This window comes from Cavia porcellus, unplaced genomic scaffold (genome assembly GCF_034190915.1).
Source record: "Cavia porcellus strain 051 isolate PalLab524CR breed Dunkin Hartley unplaced genomic scaffold, mCavPor4.1 scaffold_7, whole genome shotgun sequence".
In the NCBI taxonomy this organism is placed as follows: Eukaryota; Metazoa; Chordata; class Mammalia; order Rodentia; family Caviidae; genus Cavia; species Cavia porcellus.
Window position 1 is genome coordinate 64,389,474 of NW_026947490.1, and position 27,531 is coordinate 64,417,004.

The window sequence follows — 27,531 nt, forward strand, 5'->3', positions numbered from 1 at the left end:
CAAGGTCATGAGTTCAATCCCTGGTACCAAAAACAAACAAACAAAAATCACAAAAACCCTGACTTGTACAAAGATCTTCTGATTTGAGTGTAAAATATATTGAGGACCTCTGCAATCAGGTTACTAACTTCACTTCTCATTTCCTAAGGTAACTTTAAAGACTTCCTGTTTCAAAACTGGTAAAATTCAAATTAAAATAAGCCTTTTAAATCTATAAATGTATTAGAAGGAAAAAAAAAAGAAATCACCAGGCACTAGGAAGCAAGAGGAAGCTAAGAACAGAGGCAAGGGTACAACCTGAGCTGTGGGAACCTGCGAGAGCCGCAGAGGTACACAGGTGTGGAGATGGCCGGAGGCGAGGAATTGGCCACAGAGGGCTGCAGCCCCCCCCCCCCCCCCGGGAGCCTAAGATTCTACTGATGGGAACTGGAGACGATGTCCTTGTCATTCTCTGATGAAGTTCAGCAGAAAAGCATGGGTGAAACAAATGAAGATCTGAGAGGCAGGATCTTTGGGATTCTCACGAATCTCATGAATAAATATATGAGTCCACTAAAGGTGAACTCAAAGTAAAATAAACTGATCTATAAAATCAACACAGATGAGGCTCTGCAAAATACAGCACAGATTAAAAGCCTACGGACTGGGGCGAGCCAGGCTCCACCTGAGCGACCTGAACAGAAAGACAGGAGTGCTGGGACAACCAGGTGAAAAGCTGAAAGAAGCCAGGGCTGGATCAACACTGCATCAAACAAGACAAGTGGGAAATGCAAACAGATCAGAGGCTCAAGTATAAAAGAAGAAATCATAAAAGGCCTGGACAAAAATACACAAGGATATATTTTTTTAAATTATGAATAAAATTTAGAAGCCATAAAATAAGTGAGTAGTGTATTTTATTTTCTTTGTGGCAAAAGGTCTAACCTATGTAAAATGTATAAGATGTCCTGTATGTTACAGGGAGTAAAACAAAATAAACATGAAGCAACAGCTCCGCAGAGCAGCTAGAGGGATGAAGTGCTGGTAAGAAAGCCCGAAGCGTTAACAGTGATGACTCAGGTGGAGGTAGAGGAGCAAGGTGGAAATAAAGCACCACGAATCACTCCTGGGCAGGAGTGGGTGGCAGAAATGAGTGTTTTGAGGTCTTTGTTTTGTGAGGGCAATTGGAACTGAAATTAACTTTTATTAGAGTCACATTAAGATGTAATGTTAACTACCAAAATGAGAGAAATAAAAACATCAGAACCATGGGAAGAGAGGTATGGAGACAGGGCAGCAAATTCAGTAATCTAAATAAAAGGGGAAAAAAGCAAAGCAAATAAAAGCAAGTAGAAGAGAGGTTTTAGAAAAAATATCAAATACAATAAATATAAGCCAAACTCATCAGTTAAAACCTGAAATTGTTAGTGATTAAATAAACAACCCCCAGAAAAATGCCATTTACAGCTGGGTATGGTGGTGCAGTCCTGTAATCCCAGCACCTCGGAGGCTGAGGCAGGAGGATGAGAGTTCAAGGCCAACACAGGCTACAAAATGAGACCCTACCTCAAAAAACCAACCAACAAACAAAGGTATTTACAAGATACACAACACAACAGCTAAAGGTAAAAGAATGGAAAGATAAATTCTAAGCCAAAAGTCCTGCAGCAATAGCAATTTTGACAAAATATGCCTTAATGTAAAACATACAGTGTTATTATTAGGAACTGAGAGGGGTCCCACCTGTGATGAGGACTCACTGGGAAAATGAAACCACCTTAACCAGTATTTTCCAAGAATGTAATCTGAAGGTACATTATACGAAAGCTAACAAAACCAGAAAGCAAGAAATTTTAATATAGCTTGTTTGGTAACCAGTAGCTCAGGGGGCTGGGGATTTAGCTCAGCGGCATAAGCACCTGCCTTGCAAGCAGGCGGTCGTGAGTTCAATCCCTGGTACCGGTAAAAAGGAAAAAGACAAAAAACAAAAAAACAAAACCAGTAGCTCAGGTTAAAATTAGGAAAGACAGGGTTTTTTTCCCCCACAATTTTTAGTTTTCAACCTGGAAAAGTGCCATGTGGCAGGCACCAGTGAGCTTGCTCAGTTCCCAGCAGTGTAAAACAGAAAACAAATGAAAAACAAGACCACAACAGACGGGTGTAGGAAAGCCTAAACTACTCAAGAGTAAACAGGCAACATAGAGACTTCCCTGTTCCCCACTCAGCCCAACAGGTATAAATTCCTGGCCAGTCTTGTTCCATCTACTTTTCCACGGCTTCCCCAAATGTGTGTTACTTTGAAGGAACCTTCAAGCATCATTCATCTGTCAACGTAGGAGACTTTAACGTTATTAACCAGGTGAGTGTGAAGACACCTATGCAATACTTCAAGCTTCAGAAAGTTCACTGTCAATCACAAACAGAACGTTTACAGAAGAGACGCCAAGTTGTGAGACCAATCCAAGCAATGCTATGATCAGGATCAGGTATATCCAGTCCAAAAAAGCAATCAAATTAACAATGAGAACAGTCATAACCGAGCAGAATAGTTAGGGGAACAGAATAAACCTTTAAGAATCTAAGGAAGTTATCCTGAAGTCTAGCTGTGTGTCATCATCACTTAAGGGGCTCCCAACACTGCGGCCTGCAGCACTGAATGTCCAGCCCACCCTGCCGCCTCCAGAATGCTGAGAAGTCATCCATTCACACAGTCAGCTGTGCCTTGTAAGAAAGCAGACGTCTGTGCTGCCAAGTCTATGCACAGCTCAGCTACACTGCAGGTAAGAGACCACGTACAAAACCAGAGGGAGCCGAAAACTCATCTATTCAGGAAGTGTCTGACAAACTCATACAAGTGGCACTGAGTAAATGCAAATGACTTTTTCAATATGGTTTAAATCTGCTAGCAGAAACTGTCAGGATGTTTATACTGGCGGGTTTCTCACTTGTAAAAATGTAACTAGTTTCAGTTCTGCAGGATTATACAGCAGTCATTACTTATGTGCCTGTCTAACACTCTTAAAACTTTTACTTCACAGTTAAACATCTGCCGCTACCTGTCTGCGCCACCTGTCAGCCCTACTAAGTTACAACAGACTCATACACGTTCCAGGGATACACTGAGACGTCCCGCTGTGCGCCAACATTTCCACTGCCAATATATAAGACAACTGCCTCAGTTACAGGGCCATGGGGGCACATAACGTGCACCTCACAGGCTGGACGGGGTCACTTACCCACCTGTTCCACTAATAATGCTCAGTGCTACTGAACTAAATGAGAATAAAGCCCCTCTAAGAAATGGGCATATGCAAGCCAGCGGGTGCGTCTGGTCTCTCACCGACTGCCTGGATACTGCCTGCCCCAGGCCTGTCCGCCTCACCCACACACAAACTCCTTTGAGGTCACAGTCCTGTCTGAAGCTTCCTGCTGCACACAGCAGCTAGCACCTAAAAGATTCGATCACCGCTGGCTGTGTGCATGATCTAAGTAGTGATCTGGGTGAGCAGAAACTGATGACTGAATAGACAGCTCATCTGTCCATCCAGCTCCCCTTCCCTTTCTGTGGTTTGTTGTCACACAGCTGAAACTTTGCCAAGTTTCATTCCTTCTGGCCTGCTCTCACCTATCACCTTTACAACTCTTAACAGCAACCATCGTCCTGCAGGACAGAAAGGGGAAGCTGCAGTGATGTCCCCTGACTTAACACACAGTTAATTTTGTTCTGGGCCATATCCCTCTGTTCAAAACATTACTCAACGGTACTGCAGGCATCACTCCATGAGGGTGAGCACGTCTACGGGTAGCACATCAGAAAGAACACCTGTTACCAGCTCCATCAGCAAGCACTAACCACAGACCACACTCACTCACTCGCCTGTTCCATTAATGATGCTCCTAAGCAATACAAAGTTCTCTGAAAATTTACATGTATTGGCTTTTTGTTTTCTTTTTCTTATGGAAGGAAGACATAAGAACAGCCAACATATGCATGGAAAAGTGCTCAACACCACAATTAGGGAAATGTAAATTAAAGCCACGATGTGATCATATCTATCACCTCACTCAGCCAGGATGGCTGTGAGCAGAAATACAAAAGACGCTAGGGAGGATGTGGAGAAAAGGGAAATCATGTGCACTGTCGGTAGGAACAGAAATTAGAACAGCTATCATGGAAAACAGTATGGAGGGTTTTCAAAAATTAAAAATAGATCTGCCATATGATCCGCACCCTGTGTATATCCAAGAGAAACGGAATCAGTGTCAGGGAGGCATCTGCACTCCCACGTTTGTGACAGCACTACTTGCAGATGCCAAGAAACGAAAACAACCTCAGTGTCCGTCAGCTGGTGAACGGATAAAGCAAATACCCTCACACTCAGTGGAACACCACTGAGCCATGAGAATGAACCCTGTCACTCAGAGCAATGCAGATGGAGCAGAGATCAGACTGTTCAGGAAACAAGCCAGGCACAGCAGGGAAAGCAGCACATGATCTCTCTTACGTGTGAGTCTAGATTGGGAGTAGAGCAGCAGTTCCCAGAGGTCGGGGAGAGGGAAAGGAAAGCTGACCCACGAGTCCTAAGGCGACGGGCAGCTCCGGTATGCTGCTCAACAGCAGGCTGACTGTAGACAATGACCTTGGACCTTGGACCTCTGAATGTTTTCACCACAGAGAAAATGGTAACTATTTTGGGACATGTGGTTACCCTGATGTAAACACTGCACAGTGTACATCCATATGGAAACATTGCAAGGAGCCCCACAATAGGAACTTTTTAAAATTAAAACATTAAATTTGGAGAGTGCTGAAAATGGCGGCGAGCTAGGGGATCGAGTGAAGAGTCTCTCCAGAGAATTCAAACTCAAAGCTAAAAAAAGACAGCATGGAGAGGACCAGACAAATCGATAGCGATTCTTATTAACCAAGACAGTACAGCTGGAGGATTTAAAGTCGTGCTGAGACCAGAGGCTGCAAATCCCGCGCCCTTAAATCAACAAACAGACTCGTGGACCCAGCATGAAAAGCTGAGTTGCTTTTGGGGACCGCGGGAAACTGAGACCCAGATCGAGACTCCAAGTAGCAGCCAGTTCTGCACCGCTGCACCAGAGCGGATGTACAAAGCTCTGGCGATTCAAATCTAAACGGTGCACAGAAATCTGACCGGTCAGCGCTGAGCCGCGAGTGGGGGAAAAGTGGACAGCTTGGTGTGCGGCGGTCCCGGAACGAGGACTTGCACCGGACTCTGGTGAGTACAGAAAACCCCGCGGCTGCTGGGTTTGGCCAGAGAACAGCTGGCCCGCCACCACGGGGAAATCAATAACACAGAGTCTGGTGCAGACATATTAGCCTGGCGGCAGAAACCGCAGCTTGGTGACATCACCAGGTCCCCCTGTAGGGAGGGCTGGTGGAAGACATCTTGAGTCCTGGCAGAGCCTGATTACTTGCTGGCTTCAGCTCCACACAGAGAACTTAGTGGGAGCCATCTTGGTTTTGGGCAGATCTGCTTTTCTGGTGCTCCTATCACAGAGAGGTTTGGAAGAGAACGGCTGGGACCTGGGCAGAATCCTGTGCCATTACTCAGCTGCTTCTGATTCAAAGAGAACTGGCAGGAGCTACTGGGGCTAAACCAAGCCTCTGCTTGGGGCCCAATAAGCAGATACAAAATAGTCACAACTCAGTGACAACCAGAAAGTACAGCCTAATTTATGAACTAACTGACACAGAGGCTAGAGACTAGACTGTACCGCCCCTACATCCCAGCCTACCCCAGATAACAGCAAATTGGGGAGGACAGCAAAAACTCAAGCCAGCACGCTTCTGAAAGGCCCTAAGCAATTCGGAGAGGGCCAGAGAACTCCAGGACAGTCTGAAAGAAACCAGAAACATGACAAGAGATAAAAATAAAAAAAAATCTCCAGCTGTTCAACAGGAGAAATTAAACCCAAGAGAACTAAACACTGAAGAGAACAAGCACAGTAACCATCCTCTACTCGACACAGCATCAGCCGAAATTAAAAAGTACTTACATGATCTCATAGAGGAATTTAAAGATGTACTCCTGATCCAAGTGAGGCAAGATATAAAGAGATTAATTAAAGAAATGACAAGCCCCGCCCAAGAGAACACAGATGGAAGAACTGAGGAAATCAGAAAAGAAAGAGAAGCATCTGAAGAAGAATTTAAGCATAACTTAGAATACATGAAACAGATCCAAAGAGAATATCAGGAAACTAAGAACTCCATTGAATACTGGCAAAATGCCTTGACAGAAACTAAAGACAACCTTCTGAAACTTGAAGAGAGATTTAGGGCTTATGAACGTGAAAGAAAAAGCCTCTTAAAAATAACAAGGAACCAGAAAGAAGCAATTCTAAAACTGGAAGATGATAAAAAGATACATAACCTAAGGATAATGAATGTGAGTGAGGAAGCAGGAACAACCAAAAATGAAATACAAAAAATATTCACAGAGATATTAAAGCAAAATTTCCCACGTATAGCAAAAAGAAATGATATCCAGATAAAAGAAGCATACAGAACGCCAGCTACCTACAACCAAAACAGATCTACGCCTAGGCATATAATAATCGAGATCCCAGAAATCCACCAAAAAAAACCAGAATATTAAAAGCAGCCAGAGAAAGGATGCAGGTTACCTATAACGGGAAATCTATCAAAATAACAGCAGACTTATCAACACAAACTCTTAAGTCAAGAAGGGAGTGGGGAGAAATATTCCAAGTCCTGAAGGAAAAAAATATGCAACCTAAGTTCATATATCCGTCAAAACTCTCTCTAAAAATTAATGAAGAAATAAGATACTTTCAAGACAAGGAGGAACTGTGGAAGTTCGTGGCCACCAATCCAACCCTACAGAGAGCGCTGAAGGACATTACAGAGAAAGAGAGGAAGAGATATCAGGATTACAGCTACAGTGGCAGAGAAGCCTCAGTGAACGGGGCAGACCATGGAACGAGGGAATAAGGTGGACAAATTATAGCAGAAAAGTGGAGTAGCAGACATGAGGCAGAGACGGTAAGCTAGTCTTTGGTAGAGACAGCTCTGAAACTATATTTAAAAAAAAAAAAAGCAGAGGTCATTGCTAATGGTGTATAACGATTTAAAAGACACAGTAGTCCTAGTGCCATATTTAGATTGAATTAAATTTGTTCTGGTCTGTCCACTCATATCAGATTTGAGGACACAGACCTCTAGAACCAAAAATAGCAGGTTATACCACGGTAACTATCCTTACTTTCCTATTGACTTAGGCTGAAATTCTGTATTACTTACATTGTCTTACTATGACTGATCTTAATTGTATCTGAATCATAAGACTATTGGTTGGCCTTGACTGATCCTATTTGAAATCGGTATGCGTGTTAGAATCAACCCTAAAAGTAGAGGAAACTACTCTGAGCATGACAAGATGTAAAGGATATCCATACTGGTATGAATCAGTAACAGCTCTCAAATACTACAATGCAGTCAAAGATAAGTTTTTATAAAAATAGGTGATAGTATGTTTAACTATAATAAGCCAGTGTTGTCGACAAATCTATTGAAAATAACAAGAGAAAACATAGTAGCTACGGAAGATCATTTATATTATAGTTTTATAAGTCCTATCCATTGCATGTTTATCTAGGAAATTGTTTCGTTGTCTTGTTATGACTTGGTTTTCCCTATAATACAGAGAGGATAGGAACAAATACTCTGAGGAAGAGACCTGAAAAACCCGAGGCTTATTTTGTAGCATTATAATATAAATTCTAGCAATCTATTGCTTGCTGATTAAAATGACTCTGGACTGGTTTCTTCAGCTCAACTTCAGCATATGCAGAGATGGGGACGGCTATCACAAAGAGAATGAGAGATGCGATGGTAGTTGGTATTGTCTTCCCTAATTTGGAACTTGAGGACCTAAAAAGACTCCATCATCCTGTAATGATTTGATTAGTTCTATAATATGCAATAAGTATAGAAAGTGGGTGAAGTTAGGGACAACTATTTGTAAGAAGCTAGAGACAGTTAGATAAGGTAGATCTCCAGTGGACTTGCTTTGAAATCTGTATTTCTTTAAATTGTTTTTTATTTTTTTTAAATGTTCTGTTCTGTTTTGATATGGTTAACCTTATCCTCTTAGAGATGTAAAACAAATAGGTGGGACTGATAATCATATTACGGAGCTTTTGTTCGGCCATAGAGCAGAATGGTTTGTAGGGTCATTTTTTTGAATGTCATTCTATATACTTTAATTCTATAACCTGAACAGCCATTTCGAAGATGACAATTTGTAACTTATCAACTGGCAATTTCTTACCTTTTGTTTGTCTGTAATTTAGTATTATTTCTACCCTTTTTTTTAATCTCCATGTATTTTTTTTTCGTTTCCTTTTCTTTAAATAAAAAAAAAATTAAATTTATTAAGGAAACATTTAAAAAATAAATGTAAACTAACCCTCTGCTTAGTATCAAGAAAAAAGTGATTCAAATCATGTTAAGAATCTTTTAGTTAACTACAAATAACTGCTGAAATATCAGATTCCTGGTCATTCAAGTGTACAAAATGAACTATCTGAAATGGGCCTAGACCTCTGATGAACAGCAAAGAAGGATGGGAAGGGGTCCTTTGCCCACCAGCTCCACTAGTCATCCCAAACCAATGGCATACTATCACTGTGGACATGTCTTCAGCGTTGAGCACACTTTAAGGTGGGCTCCAGGCCACGGTGAATTTCACAGACCTTAGCTGGCTTGGGAACTAATTTCTGAGCAGTGCACCTCACACCAATGGCTGCGTGCTATGCTTGCAAGGGCAGCACTTACTTTGAGCACATCAGTCGGTACTTACCCTGCTGTCTCTGTATATATCAAACACAACTGTAAAGGAGAAAAAACTCAGTTACCAGTGCGCTAATATTTTCACAATGCAAAGTTTGAAAATTAAAGTACATTTTATTGCTAAACAAAGTGGAGTATTTGGCCATGAATACTTAATGCTTCTAAGCCTCAAAACTTCAAACATTAAAATGTACACTTGAAATAAAAAAATGAACCCTGCACTGATTTTTTAAATGTAATTTTGTTTGCTTCTTCTGTATCCCTAACTATAACATTCCCTTGAATCTAAAAATTCACACAAAACACACACATTATCTCAGCCAACTCACTAGTGTAACTGGCTGCACTGGAATGAAGGAATCTGGCACCGAGAAAGTACTCACGTGAGGAGCACCCATCACCAACCCGGGAAAGAAACGTGTCAAATCTACAGTACTAAAGCAGAAAAATCTAATGCCACTGATGGCACGACTCACAATTTTTAAACCAAATTTGCCAAAGAACACAGTCTTGGCAAATAGGGAAAAAGTATATCACAGCAGATATAATTTTAAGACGTACAAAAATTCTCCAATACACTGCATACTTTCAATTATTAAAAACAACTCCAAAGATTTACTTTGTAATTGCCCTTTTATTCAAACATGGGTGCAGCACCTCTTTCTCTAGATGAACTCTGTAAAATACACAAACATCTAGACTGCAGGACAGAGAACTGCCTCAGCAATAAGAATGCATTCCAATTAGTAAGATGAACCAATATGCAAACCACTGGCAACATAACCAGTAACACAGTATTCCAAATTTGGTATTTAAATCAGATGCAGTTACACATGTGCTTTAATTCACTACAATGTGCCAATAAGAATACTTACAGTCTTCATCTAAGAATTTATATTGTATGTGCTTCTTGAAGAACTCTTGTATGGATCTGCAAATTTCTTCCTTTTGTTTGCAAATATGATCATAGTATTGTGTGTAGTCCCTCTGAGAAATACCTGATGAGAAAATATTTACTGTTATACAATATTCTTTGAAAAAAAACTGGCATGTAATGAAACTTTTAAGAAAACCATTAAAGTAGGTCAGAAGATTAATCAGATGAATGCTGCATAATACATTACTCACTTGAAAAGATTATATCGATAAATGAATTCTGAGGTTTCAGGTTACTATGCATTCTTACTTTTAGAAAGTTCTTTTTTTGTATAGCACGAGAAAACTTTAGTCATAAGAAGGTTTGTTATGTGAAAAGTAAAAGCAACAATTTTAAACCTGCACATATGGTCAACTGCTGGTACTTTAATTTTTCTAAGAATGTCTCTACACATTGGTATTCTCTTCTACATTTTTTGAGGAAAATTTAAAATATTTCATATCATTTGCCATATTCATACTGAATTTTATGGGAGTTGTTTTTCTTGTTTATACTTATAACTCTGCCTTCCCAAGTCTGATCTTTCAAGTGATGGAAAAATAAACATCTTTTCAAAGTGATCTGTTGACATTACTCCAAATGTACTGAAGAATCTACTGAATGAACTCCCAAAATATGCTATTTCCTACAGTAAAGGACTCTGGTCTGAAATAGGGCTTCCACGTCCCTCTTGGTAACACAGTGTAACTCCATTCTTTAGCACAGACAGCACTCTTTTTAAAGAATTTCTAACAACATGAAAAATTTAAATGCTCCAAGTTTCTTTTAATTATGTTAATAAATGTCAACATCATATCCAATGAGTGTGTATATTCTATTCAAATTACACTTTTCTTGATCAATGGTAAAATTTATTTCACAGAAAACATGCAGATCAAATATTTAAGAACAAATTAACTTCAATATATAACTTACATGAATCATAGCAAACAGAATAGTAATGTAAAAGAATATGGGTAACAGTACTTTACTCATCTTTCCACATTTTTTCTTTTGCTAGAAAAATAAACAGTGCTCTAACAATAGAAACACAGGTTCAAAAGCTTAGCTTTTTATGAGGCTTAAAACAAGTAGTTGCGAATAATACTTGTAAAATTTCGAATAAAAAGCAGGTAACATTACACATATGCCAAAAGTGATGCTTACCAACAATATTTCAGACAGTACCAGCTGGGTGGAAGTGGCCCCTCATATTAAAGCTGAGGATAACTCTATCCTATTACCAGAAGTTGCTACCCATCTAAAGCCTGGCTTCTTTGGTTTTATTTTAAATTGACACATAAAAAGAATACCTATTTGCATGCAGCATGATGTTTTGAGATAATGATTAAAATTATTTATTTACATAATGGAAAACTTTTCAGCCATAAAAGAAAATCCAGACATTTATTGTCTTCTTCTAAAGATTACTTTCAAATGTAAAAAGAACTCACCAATTAGCTTATTCTCCTTGACAAAACATCGAAATTCAGCCCCAGGAATTAATTCACACCATTTTCTGAGAACAAGCTGTAGACAAAGGAAAAGAATGTAATATAGCTATGCAAGGTCTAACAGAAAATTTCATGCAAAGATTATTTCTTAATAATTGTCATTAAAAATGATTCAAAACCAGGTGGCATCATAAAACACAAGTGTCATGGTTTATGTTGTGGCTCCCTGGCCTCATGTGCTTGCATTATGCATTTGTGATTGGTTGATTGTCTAGTGCTTGGATTGGGGGTGTGACTGCAACAGCGACTAGGGGTGGAGCCAGGATGTGATGTAATGGCAGGAAAAAGGTGTGTCTTTCTTGCCTGTTTCCTCCTTGCTGTTTGCAGCCACCATGAACTGTGGTCCAGGCCTGCCGCCCTTCCTCAGAGCCAACTGAGTATGGACTGAAACCTCCAAAAACTGTAAGAAATAAACCTTTCCTTTCCCAACTTTGGGCATCAGGTATTTTGTCTCAGCGACAAGTAAAAAATAACTAAGGCAACAAGGTTTAGGAAATACAGGAGTGTTGTATTAGTCTACTAAGAAGGAGAAATTGTGCTAAAACTTTTTAGGGCAAAAATGTACCTTTGAGAGTTCTAACACAGTACACAACACCAAGGATAACTAAGTAGAATCTCACCATGACTGTGCCACAAGCTGCCCTGTAATTCATGTTTTGCCCTCTTTAGGAATAGAAAAACTACTACTAATGATTTCAAAACAGGGAGCGGAGCTGTGTGGTAAAGAACTTGCCTTGTATGCATGCCCTAGATTGATCCATGGCAGCACTCACATATATAAATTCAGTAACCCACTCTAAGTACCATTGGGTAATCTGACTCTGATTAAGTTATTGTTAAAGTTTATCACAAAGAATCATACATGATCCTTCCACAGTTTTTGTATTATTTTAAAGTAAACCAATTATACCATGGATCAGATCATAATTAGTCTAATATAACTAATATATTATTATATATAAACTTTCTTCTATATGGAATTGTTACAACTTCAGGGAAAGTACAGTTGACAAATGTTTTCTATTTTTGTCTTTGTAGTTGATCAGTCCTATTTCTTTTTTTCCCTAGGAGAGTGGACTGATCCTAGAAAAGAGTGAGGTATATCCTCAGCCCTTTTAATTTAATTTAATTTTTTAAATTTTGAGACAGAAGTCTGGTGTGGTAGTGCATGCCTATAATCCTAGTACTTAGGAGGCTGAGGCAGAAGGATCACCGTGACTTTGAGACCAGTCTGCGATACATATTGAGTTCAAGGCCAGCCTGAACTATAAAGCGAGACCCTGTCTCAATAAAACAAACCAAAACCAAAACCAAGAAAAACAAAAAAACTTGTTTTGAGACAGGTTCTCACCAAATTGCCCACCCTAGCCTCAAAACTGCAATCTTGCCACTTGGGCCTCTAAGGAACTGTGATTACAGGTGGGCTCCTCCATGCCCAGCCCAACCAGGCCCACTCTTTTGTAGCATTAGCGATGACAAGCGGCTGGCAATTCCACCTTCCTTCATCATCTGCCCTTCAAGACCTGCGCGCTATAGAACTTGAATTACTCCAGGCCCCGCTCTCTGAACACCTTTGTGAGGAGGGTTCAGTATCTCCTCTCACTCTCTCCCTCCATTTCTTTTCTTCAGTCCTCACAACTGAACCCAGAGCCTCACACCTGCTGGGCAAGAGCCACAGGTGTCTCCCTCCCCAGCCCGCAGACTGCCCCTGTCCATGACCATCTCCTGTTACACAGCAGTGCAACAGCCTGATTCATGCCTCTCCCCAAGCTAACTCGTGAGCAACCTAAGGCCAGGAACTGGGCTTTATTGATCCTTCTGTACCAGCACAAGTATGGAAACCATGGCAGGAGCATACGTAGTGTTTGTCAAGCAAAGCAGCAAAAATATAAGATAAGCAGCCACTAAAATTTATATTAAAAAGAACAACCTGGGAAAATGCTCCCTTTATAACTTTTAAAAAACTTTAAAATGGTACGCAAAGTATTTATAATGTACACATACATACACAATCAAGAAAAGCAAATTTAAGACCAAAATGTTGATACTGAGGATATATCTGGGTGATACATTCTCTCGTTCCCTGTATTTTCTTCTGTTTTTAGTTTATTCAGAAACTTTTAAAACTATGTCCTAGAAATGTAAAATGAACCAATTTCACTTTTCGTTTTTGTGAGCTCTTGGTTAAGTCTTGTATATGTCATATTTTAAAATTAAATTTAATAATTCAAAATTCTTCCTGGGCCCAACCGACGCAGGGGCTGAGAATCAAGAAGCCGGACACCGTCCACCCCCACCCCCATTGTGGGCAATCAGGTGGTCTGGAGGACCGGTGGACGGATGGCAGCTGAGGCTCAGAGACACCTGGAGGCCTGTGTTGTTCGGCTAACATTGCGGGCCTAGGGCTGGTGGTCTGAGCATGTATTGGGTCGATGACAGTGTGCAGTGTGATGGGTCTGGGGGTTTCCTTCTGCTTTGTTTTTGAGGTCCAGTTTTGTTTTGTTCCGATTTGTTGTGCTGTTTTGTTCAATGTTCTGTTTTGGCTGGTTTTGTTCCACTTTGGCTAGTTTTGCTCTGTTTTGCTGTCTGATTTTGCTATGTCTAATGGGAAGGACAATTACTGTGAAGAGGTAGGATAAATTTTGGTGGCCACTGTTGATTTGCTACTATCCTGCTTCAAAGTTCTGTACCACTTTCACTGCTTTGTTTTGATTGCCTTTACTCTGTTTTGTTGGGTTTTATTCTCTTTAAAATTAAAAAAAAAATTAAAATTCAAAAAGTAATTAAATGAAGAAGCGCAGGCCAGGGGATTAGCTCAGCGGTGTAAGCACCTACCTGGCAAGCACGAGGTCAGAAGTTTGATCCCCAATACAAAAAAAAATCCTGCAAACTAAAGTATCATACAGTTCTTATCTACTAAAAAGGTAATGTGTGAATAAAATGGCTACAGTAACTTTTATTAGCAACAAAAGAATAAAACTGTACTCACTAATTTGGGGGACATGTGTATAATCTTTACTAAAATAATTTTGTACATTATATACAATATATTTTAGTTAATTTTTATTTATTTATTTAGGTACCAGGGATTGAACTCACAATCTTGTACTCGCCAGGCAGGCACTTACACCACTGAGCTAAATCCCTGGCCCTATGGGTCATTTTCACTGTACTTACTTAAGGAATATAATTTTTGCAGGTTTAAAACTAGCTTTAAATTTCATGCACCACTATGATGATAGCTTATTTCTGAAAAATGAAAGAGCAATTTACTGCTAACTAAATCTTAGAAGAAATGATAGTATCAGCAAAGATTAAGCCTCAGGGGAAGGTTTACAATCTTTGGTGTTTCCAGAACAAATAAGGCATGGCAGGCACTTCACAGATAGATATTTGTTCAATGAGACCAGATATATATGAATATTTTATACAGTATAAATGATGCTACAAAAACTAATGATCCTGGAAAATGATTATACTCCACAAGTAAGAGAGAGAGAGAAAAAAAGACAAATGGTACATAAACATTTCAGTTACAACTGCTCTAAGATTTACTAATTATTTGGTACCCTGGTACACAGTAAATTAAGTGTTTCACATATACTAGATAATCATAGGATATATGCCAATATATTAACCACACTAAGAATTACTCGGTACGGTCAGTCAGTAGACGATTTCTGTGTGTGTGGCGCTGGGGTGGAACTGAGGGGCCTCATGCATGCTGGGCACGGGCTCTGCTACTGAGCTACATCCCCTGTCAAACCAATTCTGAAAGCATACATATATGCAAAAGTGTCTCTAGCAAACAAAAACTTAAAAAATCACTAATTCTAAGTGGTATTGCAAAGCTAAAGTGAAAGGGTTTGGAAGCATGTATGGAGCGAACATGGCTCTCCTCTCTTACACACGCACTGCCAAGTCTGTATTTTGACAATGCAAGGGCAGAAGAACCAGAGTGACGGTGAGGACCAGCACGGAGCAGGACAGCCCCTCTGGGCTCATTCACGGCAGCCGGCTGCATCCTGGAACACGGCACATCTGAGAGGGTTATGTGTGTGTACATTTTCAAAACTAGGGAACTCTGGAGTGAAAATGGGTTTATTATGTTTAAAATCCTTAAAACTTGCAATAAAGTTGCCTTTTAACTTTTAATTCTCATCTTTTTATGTTATTTGTAAGAGGAATGAACAATATTTTAAAGGGGGCAAAATGATGACCTTTTTTCCTGGTACATTGGATTAAAAACTAACCTGGTTCAGCTGGGCTGGAAACACAAACGTTTTTATTTTAATCATAAATACTTACATTGTTAATATGTATATATATTCTTTTATATGTATGATAAATTTCATAAATTTAAAAATTCAGTGTTTCTAAACACTCAGGAAAATTAATCCAAAAATCCATTGATTTATCTTAAGAATAAATAGCATTTTAACATTTGGGACTATCAATATAATTGAGGAAAACAGGTTTCTTACCTCATATTCTATACAAGGATCTGGAGAATCATCAGTACAGTGAATAAATCTTTGGAGAGAAAAAAAAGGCAATTTTTTCTTACTTATATAAGTTTATGCACATACTTATATAAATTAGTGTGTGTGTGTGTGTGTGTGTGTGTGTGTGTATACAATTTTTTTTTTGAGATAGGCTGTGTAGTTCAGGCTGGCCTTGAACTCACTATGTAGTCTAGCCTGACCCTGAACTTGTAGAAATTCTCTTGCCTCAGCCTCCCAAGTGCTAGGATTAAAGGTGTCACTATAGAGTCCAGCTATCATACTAATATTTAATGTGAATTGGGTTTTATTAAAAGCATCAAAGGATTAATTCAAATTCAATGATAAAAACATTTATTAAGCACATTCAATTCTATGCATTAGCCTAAGTACTGCAACATAATGTTAAGAGTTCGTTTAGTCATGCACATGGTATAATCCATTTTCTGTCAAAAAGGTAAGGAAATTAAGAACCAAAAGAGTTCAAATGTAACAAACGAGCCAGGACTCTAAGTTAGCCTCCACACTCTTGACAAGGCAGATGCACTGCCATTTCATCCACTCTCACTGAGTTCCCAGGGCAGGGCCAGCGGGCAGACCACTTCTCTCATTCTGCGTGTGAAGTCATATGGTCAATCCCCTCCTCCTACACACTCTTAAAGTAAGATCTGGTTGACAGCATATTCAGTACCCCACTACACATCTCTCTGTGAAAACCCTGCTTCATCAACAATACTGTGTACCATTCATTAACCTGTGCCAGAGACGGGGCTGGGCACCCATAATGCTAAAATAACCACAATGGCTCTGTCAGCCACATCTGGTGGGGAAAGCTAACGAGTAGACAAAGAATCTCAAAACACCGGGAGAAATAAGACAAAATATTCCAAGAGCAGAGGAAGAACTGAGCGGCTGTGTGCCATGTGTGGGTGGGAGAGAAGCAGTGGTTGACAAGAGGCTCATATTTATGGCAAAGAAAAATATGCCAAGGCACAGAGGGAAGTGAGACCTGCTTCCCAGTGTACAAAGAACTGCAGGAGGTCAGTAACCATGGAAGCAAAACGCAAGGGCGGAACTGCTAAATGCCTGGACTGGACAAAAGTTTCGGCTGGCACAAGTACCCCGATCACAAAGGGTCACATCTGAACAAGGAGGAGTTATAAAGGTCTCAGCTATGTAAGGCAGGTTACTTCATGCAGGCACGCAGATGTCTGCAGCACAGCGCTGTCAGACCTATTTGGGGAAAGGATAGCAATGCAGGCATAGGGGAGATACTAGTAACTGACCAGAAATAAGCAAACTCAAAAGAGGGAGAAGTTGAAGGCAGTATTATTTGGAAGAAATAACCACACTGTTACAGAAGCTGAAGCAGAAGTGACTGCTTGAGGCAGATGAAAGCATCCTGGAGAATACCAAGAATCGAAGAGTGCACAGCAGCAGAGAAGCCAGAGATAAGCTCAGTGAAAGAAATGACGGCTGCAAATCAGAGGGAGAGGGTTCGGCCAGGGAAAGAGAACTGGCTTGGCCACCTCAGGTTAGGCTGGCTGCCCCCGGGTCTGTAACTGCTGCACAGCAGGCTCACAGGATGCTCGCACAGGTGAGAAACGATCACAGAGCACCCAGGCCTGAAAGGGCGCTAAGGAAACTAAAGCACATCCCTTGGACGGCCTGACTGTGCAAGGTCGGAAAGAGGCATGTCACACGGAGAAAAGAAGACAGTCGGCTGTCTTCAGTTTTTATTTTTTGACTCTAAGAATCAGCAGGTCTCCTAACAGAAAGCAAAAGGAAAGAAAAGCAAAATGGCACACACATACACACGCACGTGCACGTGAGAACAATACATAAAACAATATTTTCTTCGTGATGCTACCGATCAAACTCAGGGCCCAGCATATATGAGGCAAATGTTCTATTACTGAGTTACATTCCCAGCTTGAAAATACTTGTAAATATGTTTGGGGAAACAGCATAGCTCAGTGGTGGCTTAGCACATGTAAGGCCCTGGGTTCAATCCCCAGCACCCTCCCCGCAAAAAAGAAAAGCGTCTTAAGTCATTCACAAATAAAACTGAAAAGGTTTTTTATTTCCCTAACTACATGATTATGTGATTTACACAACAAACTGTAACCGATTTAGTTTATCTAATCAGTTGAAAATCCTGAGAAAATAGAATTTCTACTACTGCTAATAATTGGGTACGGACTGGTACAATCTGCACTGCACAAACAGGTACACATGGTGTTTTGGGTAAGAGCTAGTGGCTTTTCTCTACACTCGCTGGCTTTAAATACTGAACATCTATTATGTGGCAGGCACCACGTGAAGTACTTTATTCTAGCCGTGTAGTTAAATCCTTGCACTAATCCTATGAGAACTGCTGTTACTGCTGTCTATGCTTTTCACAAGAGGGTGCCACAGCCCAGAACGGTGAGACAACAACTGTGTGGGGGTGCACTGTATCACATGCACACTTTTCTTCTCAGGCACAGAGAGGTCTAGAGCTGTTACTAAAATATCTATGTAACTTAACAACAAAAGGACAACCAAACCAAAAATACCCTCCAGCAATACTGGCAAGCCTTTACGCTCTGGCACCATTGTTAAAAAACAAAAACAAAACAAAACCTCAACATTAACCAAATTCTATTTCCATAGTATAAGATGGATCTTCCGAATGCCAATGTGTGTAAAACTTCTGTTTTATACATTTGAGAACACACTGGTGGTATTTTAAGACCTCATTTTTCTCTGGAAAGAAAAAAAGAATCCCTTGCTTCACATCAAACTAATTTAAAGATGTTACCCAGAGGACCTATAATCCAAGACTAGGAAACTGACTTTAAATATATTTAATTTTTTAAAAATAAAAATTAATCTCAGAGGTTGATTCACATTAATCAAAATTAAGGTCATGAACTATCAGGTTAATAAAAGCTAACATAATTATATTATTCATAAAAAAAAACCCTTTTCCCTCCCAGCTTTAGCAGATGGAACATCATTAGGGATGTTTCTGAACTGCTCCACTCCACATTTTCTGTGTTTGGACACAGAGCAAAATTAAGAGACTAGTAAAATACTCTGAGTTTGATAATCTTCAAAAGGAGAATAGGAAAATGTTTCATTGAACATTAAGGAAACGAGGGGCCTGAAGTTAAAAAAAGAAAAAAGAAAATTGCAGTCAGGATCTTGGGCCTGTACTCTATTACAACGGTTCTCCAACACAAAAAATCTCAATCGGAAATGCTTTGAAATGCAAAACTTTTTGAGAATCAACATAATACAAGTGGGAATTTCTACATCTGCCCTCACGTGGCAAATCAGTCATTTGTGCACTGAATACGTATAAAGATACCTTCAGCCCACATGGGTGGAAGGTGTGTATGACACAAATCAATTTTATGTTTAGACTTGGGTTCCATTCCCAAGGACCTCTCTGTATTTGCAAATATTTCAAAAATCTGCAAATACCAAAATTCCAAAACATTCCCAGTCCCAAAAATTTCACATCAGCTATTCAACCTGTATTATCTTAGGAAAGTCAGCTTCTCTGGATGGCTTAGTTGTCTCACTAATAAAGAGTACACAGAACTGGGTGGCTTACAATGTTTTTTGTGCAAATTTGTACACAACTTGGCAGGTCTTCTCCTTTTCTTTCTGCATTTATCTGCTTACGTACTTTATACACAATGAATCACAGGGTACGTTTAAGCATACTGGGTTTGGAAATAGAGGATTGGAATGACCCTGGAGTATTTTCCAAAATCCATCCCTAGAGATCTTCATTAAGCGTTCAACATGGGGCTCAGATTCATTTGTGTTAGAGAAGGCGATTCTTAGGAGAAGCCCCAGTGCTAAACCTGTAAGAGGTCCCTGGACGGATGACAGGAAATGCGCATTAGCCAGTTCCAGGCCTCTTCCTCAGTGATGAAGAAGCAGGCACACAGAAGAAGCCACACACTGGCACAGACAAGGGACCCAGCACAGCCTGTGGTGCAGCAGTGTCCAGTAGCAACACTTAGCATGGTCACTGCAGGACTGAGCTTGCTTGCAAGTGCAAGCAGGTGGCCATTCTGTAAAAACTGTCAAATCGGTGGCTAAGTTAGAAGGATCCAAAGAAATATGGGTAACTTCATTGTTTCTTTTAAGAGTTAGACATTGAGCAGGGCCTGTAGTCCCATCTGTCTGAGAGACTGAGGCAGGAAGATAGCAAGTTTGAGCCCAAACTGGTCAACCTAGCACCCCAGACCTTATCGAAAGAAATGCAAGGGCAGGGCAGGGGTGGGCAGACAGCAAGAAAACAACTAGCTTGCTGCTGGGAATACAGTTCAATGTGAAGGTCCTGTGTTCAATTTCTAGTACCACAAAAGTGCCCAAAACCCAAAGAACCAAAAAACTGACAAGGAACAATAACAACAAAAATAGGAGTTCTACATAGTAAAACTTTCATTTGAAAAATTCTCTAGTGTTGTGTTCCCTCAACAGATTAAACATTTTAATTAGTAATAAATGTTAATTTAAAATTTTAGGAATTCTAATATGAAGTCACTAAGGCTAGGGATGCAGTTCAACAGTGGAATGCTTGCCTAGCATAAATAAAGCAATGGGTTTTATCACTAGCAACACACACATGTCATTTTATTATTAAAACATTTTTCTCAGATCCTTTTAAATTCTAAATGAAATGTGTTAATAATCCATATAGTAAACTGGGCATGGTGGTACACATGTGCAATCCCAGCACTTGGAAGGCTGAGGCAGGAGGATCGCTGTGAGTTCAAGACCAGCCTGGTCTACATAGCAAGACTCTTTCTCTAAAAAGACGCCCTTCCCCCCATTTAATGAGGAGCAACACATTGTTTGGTAAAATAATTATTCATAAAAGAAAAATGTTTGCGAATATATATAGGTTTGGGTTTTGAGTACTGGAGGTTGAACCCAGGCCTCTGCACATGCAAAGCACGAGTCCTATTACTGAGCTGTTCTCAGTCCCATGAAGCCAATTCAAGAGTACTTCAAAAAAAAAAAAATTACTATTTTAGCTCCCAACCAACCAACAGTTCATTATCAGGATGAATTCAATTAACTGCCTATATTTTCTCTATTTAAATAAACCGTATCTAAAAGATATAATGGAGATGAACAGTAATCACAAAATGAGAGCAGAATAATACAATGTTATCTTGGTAGTTAATGTAGTGACAGAGCTAGTATTAGCTTTCTTCAGTGCATGTACCATATTTAGTTTTGAGACAGGGGTTCATTATGTAGCTCAGGCTGGTTTTCAACTTGTGAGCCTCCCGTCTCAATCTTGCAACACAACCACACTCCTCGATGGGTAATAGAAATGCTTTCATTAATCAACAATACTACAACCACACGCCCAAGCTCCAGAGCCCAGATGCGCAGAGTTGAGGTGCTCCTGACTAATTCATGCCAAGCTCTATTTCCACAGAAGCCTTGAGGCTGGCAAGGGTGAGCTGGCGAGGCAAACTCACCTGGGTGGGCAAGGAGGGCCTGCACAGGTAGTATTCCAAGGCTTGATTTTGAGATACGCCTTATTTAAAGCCCAGATTAAGGATTGATTGAACTGAGATACATGGCTTAGGATAATAGGAAGAGAAGCCTGTTGTCTGGTGATGGAACAAAAGAAAAATGAAGAGAGCACCTGAACTAGGTCAGTGTTCTGTGTGCGGAAGAGCAGATAACGTGAGGTCACGATTTTTAGCTACAGTGAGTGGCAAAGAATGAAGCAGAATTTCCAGCTCTGGAAAAAGAGTCTAAGGAAAAAACTAGGGGTACAAGCAGAGATTTAGTTCAAGGATATTAACTGCAGGGCTTCAAAGAGGAAAAGAGGATTGACAAAACACTGTGCTACTGCTATCCAGAGGCACACTACTAAAATAATGAAAACCGTCACTTTACATAAAGACACACAGAGATGCCACCATGCACTGGCAAATCCAAATGTACTGCTGTGGCTGTGTCTAGATGTCCTCCAAAAGCCTCATGCAGTCACAGATGGGGCTTCTCAGAGGTAGCTGGATCTGGAGTGTGCGATGCTGGGATTAAGACTGTGTGATTACTAAGTCAATCCAAGACTGGCTTGGCATCATTCTGGCTAGGTAGGAGTAAGGGTACTCTACCCTGGGTGTGAGAGCCACCCTCCCTAGGGAAGGGTGGGCAGCCTGGATAAAATACAACAGAAACAGAGCTGGTCCTGGCACCTGCTTGCCACTTGCTGCCTTCTGTCTGCCCTGTCTTGCCACGAACACAGAACTCTGCAATGCCAGTCTGCCAAGCTACCCTGCCTTGGAGCCAGCTGACTATGGACAAACTGTGAGCCAAATAAGCCTTTCCTCCTTTAACTCTGGGTGTCAGGTATTTTGTCTCAGCAATGAGAAGAGTAACTCAGACGTGCATTCTCCTAAGTGACACGATCCATATGATCCTCCCCGCCCTTTTTGAAATCTTATAGAGAGAGGCAGGTATATTTAAGTTAAAGTGGTTCACAAGACAGAATTCTGGAAGTATATAGCCAATTGTGGGAGATCATGGGTACTTTTATATTTCTCAGTTTTGTTTAGCTATAGATCCTAACTTTGCTTTTCAACATATACTGGTTTTATAGTAAGAAAAAGATCTAAAATATTTAAAGTGCACGTATAAAATCCTTGATATTTAGGAATACTAACTGAATAGCTTTTGCTGTAATGGAAAAAGTCACGTTTGCTTTACTAGGTTATCTTTGGAACATGAAATAATTTTATAATAAAGAAATGCTCATAGTAGTACTAGAACTAATGAAATTTTAAAATCAAAAAAACTAACACAGCACTCAAACTAACAATATTGAGAGACAAGAGATACTTACGGCTGAGTGAAGTCACGAGTGATGAAGTCAGAACTCTTGAAGAGCAGAAAGACGTCGCTGAGGGTTTTACACTTCAGAGAGCTATTCATCGCTATCCAGTACGCATCCTAGACAACAGAGCATGTGCTGTTTAGTATATACGCCTGGTACTGTCTACGCATGAAGCTCAGGCCTACACATGAAATAAAAAGGCCTTTCGCTGCAAGGGTTAAAAGAAAAACTCAGATACATCTTAGTAATACTGTCAAATATCAAATTATGCTTTTCAACACCAAAGTGTATGACCGTGCAGGGAAGACACTTGGTGACAACCCTGACTAGTATAGTGGGGTCCTCGTATTTCGGCCTGGGCCCAGTACTTCCCAATGTTTCCTTACTGATGTTGGAAGGAGGGAAAACAGAGTGTAAGAAATGCACTGCAGCTAAAAGGTTAATGCAGTAAAGCGGCAGCCTAACTCGCTGCTCTCCAAGAATAAATGAAGTCACTTCCTGTTTCTGGGGAGTGACAGCAGAAGACCTGTGCCTGGATGACCGGGCAGGTGAGACCTATGCTTAGCAAATCTGGGCGGAGCCTAAGTGTGATGCTCTAAGCCGTGACGACTTAGAGTGTGAAATGTCTCAGACATATGAACAACAACTACAAAATAGAGGAGTATCAGGTACAAAGCCTAGTGCAGCATGTCTGAAAATGACACGATCCTGAAGTTATACTTCTGAGAAAATGAATGACTATAAAGAAAGCATTCACACTACATGGAAAATACTCGGGTATACAGAAGGCATGTGGTAAATAACAAATGGATCGCTTACAACCACAAATACCCTGCCCATCTTAAATGCAAGGCCTTGTCTCAGTTCAGCAGCAAGGGAATGGTTAAAGACGCTGCTTACATCGCTGGTGTGGTGGCTCATGCCTCACAGTTACTTGGGAGGCTGAGGCAAGAGGATTCTAAGTTTGAGGCCAGCCTGAGCAAGACCGTCTCAAAAAAAAAAAATGTACAAAAATATTTGAAAGTGCATCAGAGAGCAGGAAGCGGTGAAGTTAACCAGGTGTCAGGACACGCTGACTTTTAGAGTAAGTCTATACTTGAAACATTTCAATTATGTACATGCATAATTAATTTTAAAAAGTAAAACCCAAAATTAGATTAAATACAAGTTATTCACTGTAGAATAAAAAAGGAAAGGCAGGAAATGCATTTTGAAAATGCAAAGCAGCCCTCCCTCCCATGTTGCTGTGTCCCTGGGTTCTAAGCACAGGGTCTTCCATGAGCCACATCCCACCGCTTTCTATTACTTTTCTCTCGAGATAGGGTCTCACTAAGTTGCCCACGCTGGTTAAAGCCAGGAGTGTGCCACTGTGCCTGGCTAGACTTTAATTTCTTAAACGAGTTTTGCTGACATGAAATTATTTTCTATTGGATAATAAAAGTAGTGAGATCTGCCCCTGGACCTTAACTTCTCCAAAAGTACTGTCCATGGGTTGATAAAATAGAAAAACAGGGTCAGGAATACAGCTCAGTGGCACAGCATCTGCCTGGCAAGCACGAGGTCCTGAGTTCAATTCCCAGTACAAAAAAAAACAAACCAAAACATGGTGTAATTCTAAAATAGGAAAACACACTGAAGAAAATATCAGCTGATTTCTCAAATTATAACTTGATATTTTAAATATTATTTTTTCAACAGAAAAAATTCTCTTTTAAACAGTTGAAGTTTTGAAAAGGGCAGAAAATGAACATCAGAATTCTAGCACAATTAATGGCAACACAAGAGGGTGAGACTGTCATTTGGCAGAATAAACAGTATTTCACAGAGCCCAGGAAATATACAACAAAATTAGAAAAATAGAAAACAGGTGAATACTAAGAAATTCCAGGTGTTTCCCCCTGGAATTCAGTACAATCAGACCCTCTCTGTGGGAACACGGCGTGGAGGAAAGCATCGCCAAGACAGCTGGAACAGGAAGTTTACTTCTACGACCCTACCCTTGGGGCACTCCAGTTGAGCTTAGGGAAGACGCTGCCCCCCAGAGAATTGATGGCTTCTTGGACTTTAGTGGTGAACTCTGGAAATTCGGGTGCCTATGGAGAAAAAGATCATTGGGGCAAGTCAGCATCGTATCATCATAGCAAACACTGAAAGCATCAAAATCTCAAGGTTACAATCTACTACCTGAGTTTATGAACTCACCTACACAAGATCAAGGATCAAATAATATTTACCAGCAAGAGAAACAAAATTACTCAAATGGCACTTCTCAAAATAATCAAACCCTCCAGATCTAAAACGACAGATGTTATACAGCACCTAGCACGTGAGGAAGGAATGAACTAGTTCATTCTGTATACCTCCTGCAGGCCAGAGATTCTACAGACAGTAATGGCGATAACCCTGTACCCAGACAGCGGTTCTCAGAATAACAAGGCAGGCGTCCTTCAGAGCTAGACTCTGCTTTTCTGTGAGGAGTCCTGGACAAAGCCCCAGAAGGTTTCATGGGAGTGAAAACCGATGTACTGAATCATCCACACTGCCATTTCCAGGCAACTTTTAATATAAACCAAGTTCAAAGGTAAGACCTTGGTCCTTTTTGGTTTGTTTAACAATGTGTATTTTTTTAAATGTGTATTTTATATAAGCAAGTAATAGAAACATTCTAAGTATGCATTTAAACCAAAAAGTAACAGATATTGCTGTTAAACAGCAATATACGTTACCAAAGGAGCTCATGGATGTAAGTTGGGGAAAAGGAGGGAGGAGAGGAAGGAGTAGAGCTTTCAGGAGAGGCAGAGCACAAAATACTAAGGAAATTCCCCACCTAAGAATTTAACTGCAGAGTCCCTCACACAGGGGGTTGCTGCCCCCTATCGCCCAACCTGCAAATTCTGGGAAACATGCAGCCACTGGTCTACGATTAACTGAACATCCCAAAATAAAGTCAAATGCTGGACTGCAGGTAGTTGCTCCCCAAGTGTTCCTCAAGATAAACAAACATTTCTAAATAGTTTTAAATTCATAAGTGACATCTTATAATATAAGTACCTCACACCAAATGTCAGATGATCATAGGAAATTCTTTCCCCATCTCTCACTGCTTTGAAATACAGTGTACTTTGAAATGTCCTGCATTATGAGCAGAATAAATTATTCTCAGAAACCAAGGTTTTACTGTAAATCAAATGGCTTATGTGGAACCCCAATATCTAGCCCCTTTTACAAGAAAGAAAAAACTGATAGGATTCTGGAAACACCATAGAAGTAAATTTTTAGAATGACAATGTGTTTCCATGAGGCACATTTGTGTATGTGTGTTACTGTGAACTGAACCCAGGACCCTCACATTCAGCTATGCTCCCAGCCAATTTGCCTAACTAAAAAAATTTCTTTTTTATTTTTGAGGCAGGGTCTCACTGAGTTACTCAGACAGCAGCTAAAACTTGTGATCCTCCTGCCTCAGCCTCCCAGAGAGCTGCAATTTCAGGCACAGGCCTGACCAAGTTTTCAACAGTGCTGAAGAGGAAACCGAAGGGGTTCTGCACACTGTAGCTGGTGCTTTTCTCTGCTAAGAATGTTCTGCCATGCATGTGCCTGCCCAACTCTATCTAGTTCCACATACTGAAACCTAAATACTTTTTAAAATTACGCATCTTTAAATAACTTTAGACTTTCAGAAACATCACAAGGGTGGTACAAAGAAGGTCTATCCACTCCTCATCTCTACTCTCCATCTTATTACATTTGGTTTATCATTCTGCCTCCAAACCCCGCCCTAAATCCATGCATGTGTCTACTTCTTTATATTTACATACATAAATACATCTTTTTTCCGTCTGTTTTAGAGTAAGCTATGGCCACTAAGACTCTTTACCATTAAATACTTCAAAGTATATTTTGTCCTTTTTATTTTTGTTTTGTACTGAGGATTGAACTCAGGGCATCGTACATGCGAGGCAAGCACTCTGCCACGGAACTATTTTGTAAAATGCTGTCTTAACATTTCTTTATACATAGTGTAATAAAATGATCAAAACCAGAGAGCTAAAACAGATATAGTAATATTACCAAATCTATAGATCTTATTCAAAGTTTGCCCATTGTCCTAATAATGCCTTTAATAACAAAAGAATGATAAGTTTTGCTCTGGTCCAGAATCTTGTATTGATTTCCACGTGTGTTTCTTGAATTTCTTTTTCCTTTTTTTTTGGCACCAGGAATCGAGCTCATGAGTTTGCGCTTGCCAGGCAGGCACTTGTGCCAGTGAACTAAACCCTGGGTCCTGTTTCTTGAATTTCTAATCCAAAATTAGTACTTGTTTTTGCAGCACATATACCAAAATATTCAAGTCTGAAGCAGGTGCTCTCTGTGGGTTGATATTTTTGAAGAGTACACACAAGGGCAGTGGGCTATACGATTTCCACAAAGCTGCCCTGAGTGGGTGTTCCCACAGTCAGTTACTCAGTGCTAACTAAGGGCTGTATCTTTCCTGAGATCTGCATCATGAGGCAGAGGTCAGAGGCCTGTCCCATCACGCTGACCACCTGGCTGCCAGGTCTTTTCACTGTGTACCCACCATTTTCCCTTTCGCACTTAACAAGTAATTTGGATGGACATACTTTGAGAATAAATATACCAATATCCTCTTTCTCATTAAATATTCATTTACTAGCTAAAAGCTCTCAATCATTATTACCAGGGTGGTTGCCAAATGGTGATTTCTATCCACTTATTTAAATTGACCACTCATTGATGTCAGTTAACAGCTGTGAATTCTTCATCAGTGATAAGTCTTCTTTGGGCAGGGGTGTACTGGGAATTGAACTCCTAACCTCGTGCTTGCCAGGAAGGAGCTGTCCTGCTGAGCTAATCCCAGCTAGTCTATTATCGTTAGTATTACTGTG

The 27,531-nt window shown here is 40.2% G+C and overlaps 1 protein-coding gene across 2 annotated transcripts in view; it reads right to left on the reverse strand.

The window, feature by feature from the left end:
- Window positions 1-27,531, reverse strand: part of Cdc123 (cell division cycle 123) — a 50,750-nt gene that overhangs the window by 8,657 nt on the left and 14,562 nt on the right. For both annotated transcript variants that reach the window (XM_003468635.5, XM_005003233.4), the window contains 6 exons: window positions 24,622-24,717; window positions 22,634-22,740; window positions 15,742-15,790; window positions 11,198-11,273; window positions 9,703-9,825; window positions 8,838-8,866 (listed from right to left, as the gene is read on the reverse strand). In XM_003468635.5, coding sequence (XP_003468683.1) covers window positions 8,838-8,866; window positions 9,703-9,825; window positions 11,198-11,273; window positions 15,742-15,790; window positions 22,634-22,740; window positions 24,622-24,717 — 480 coding nt within the window. The remainder of the gene's footprint in view (window positions 1-8,837; window positions 8,867-9,702; window positions 9,826-11,197; window positions 11,274-15,741; window positions 15,791-22,633; window positions 22,741-24,621; window positions 24,718-27,531) is intronic.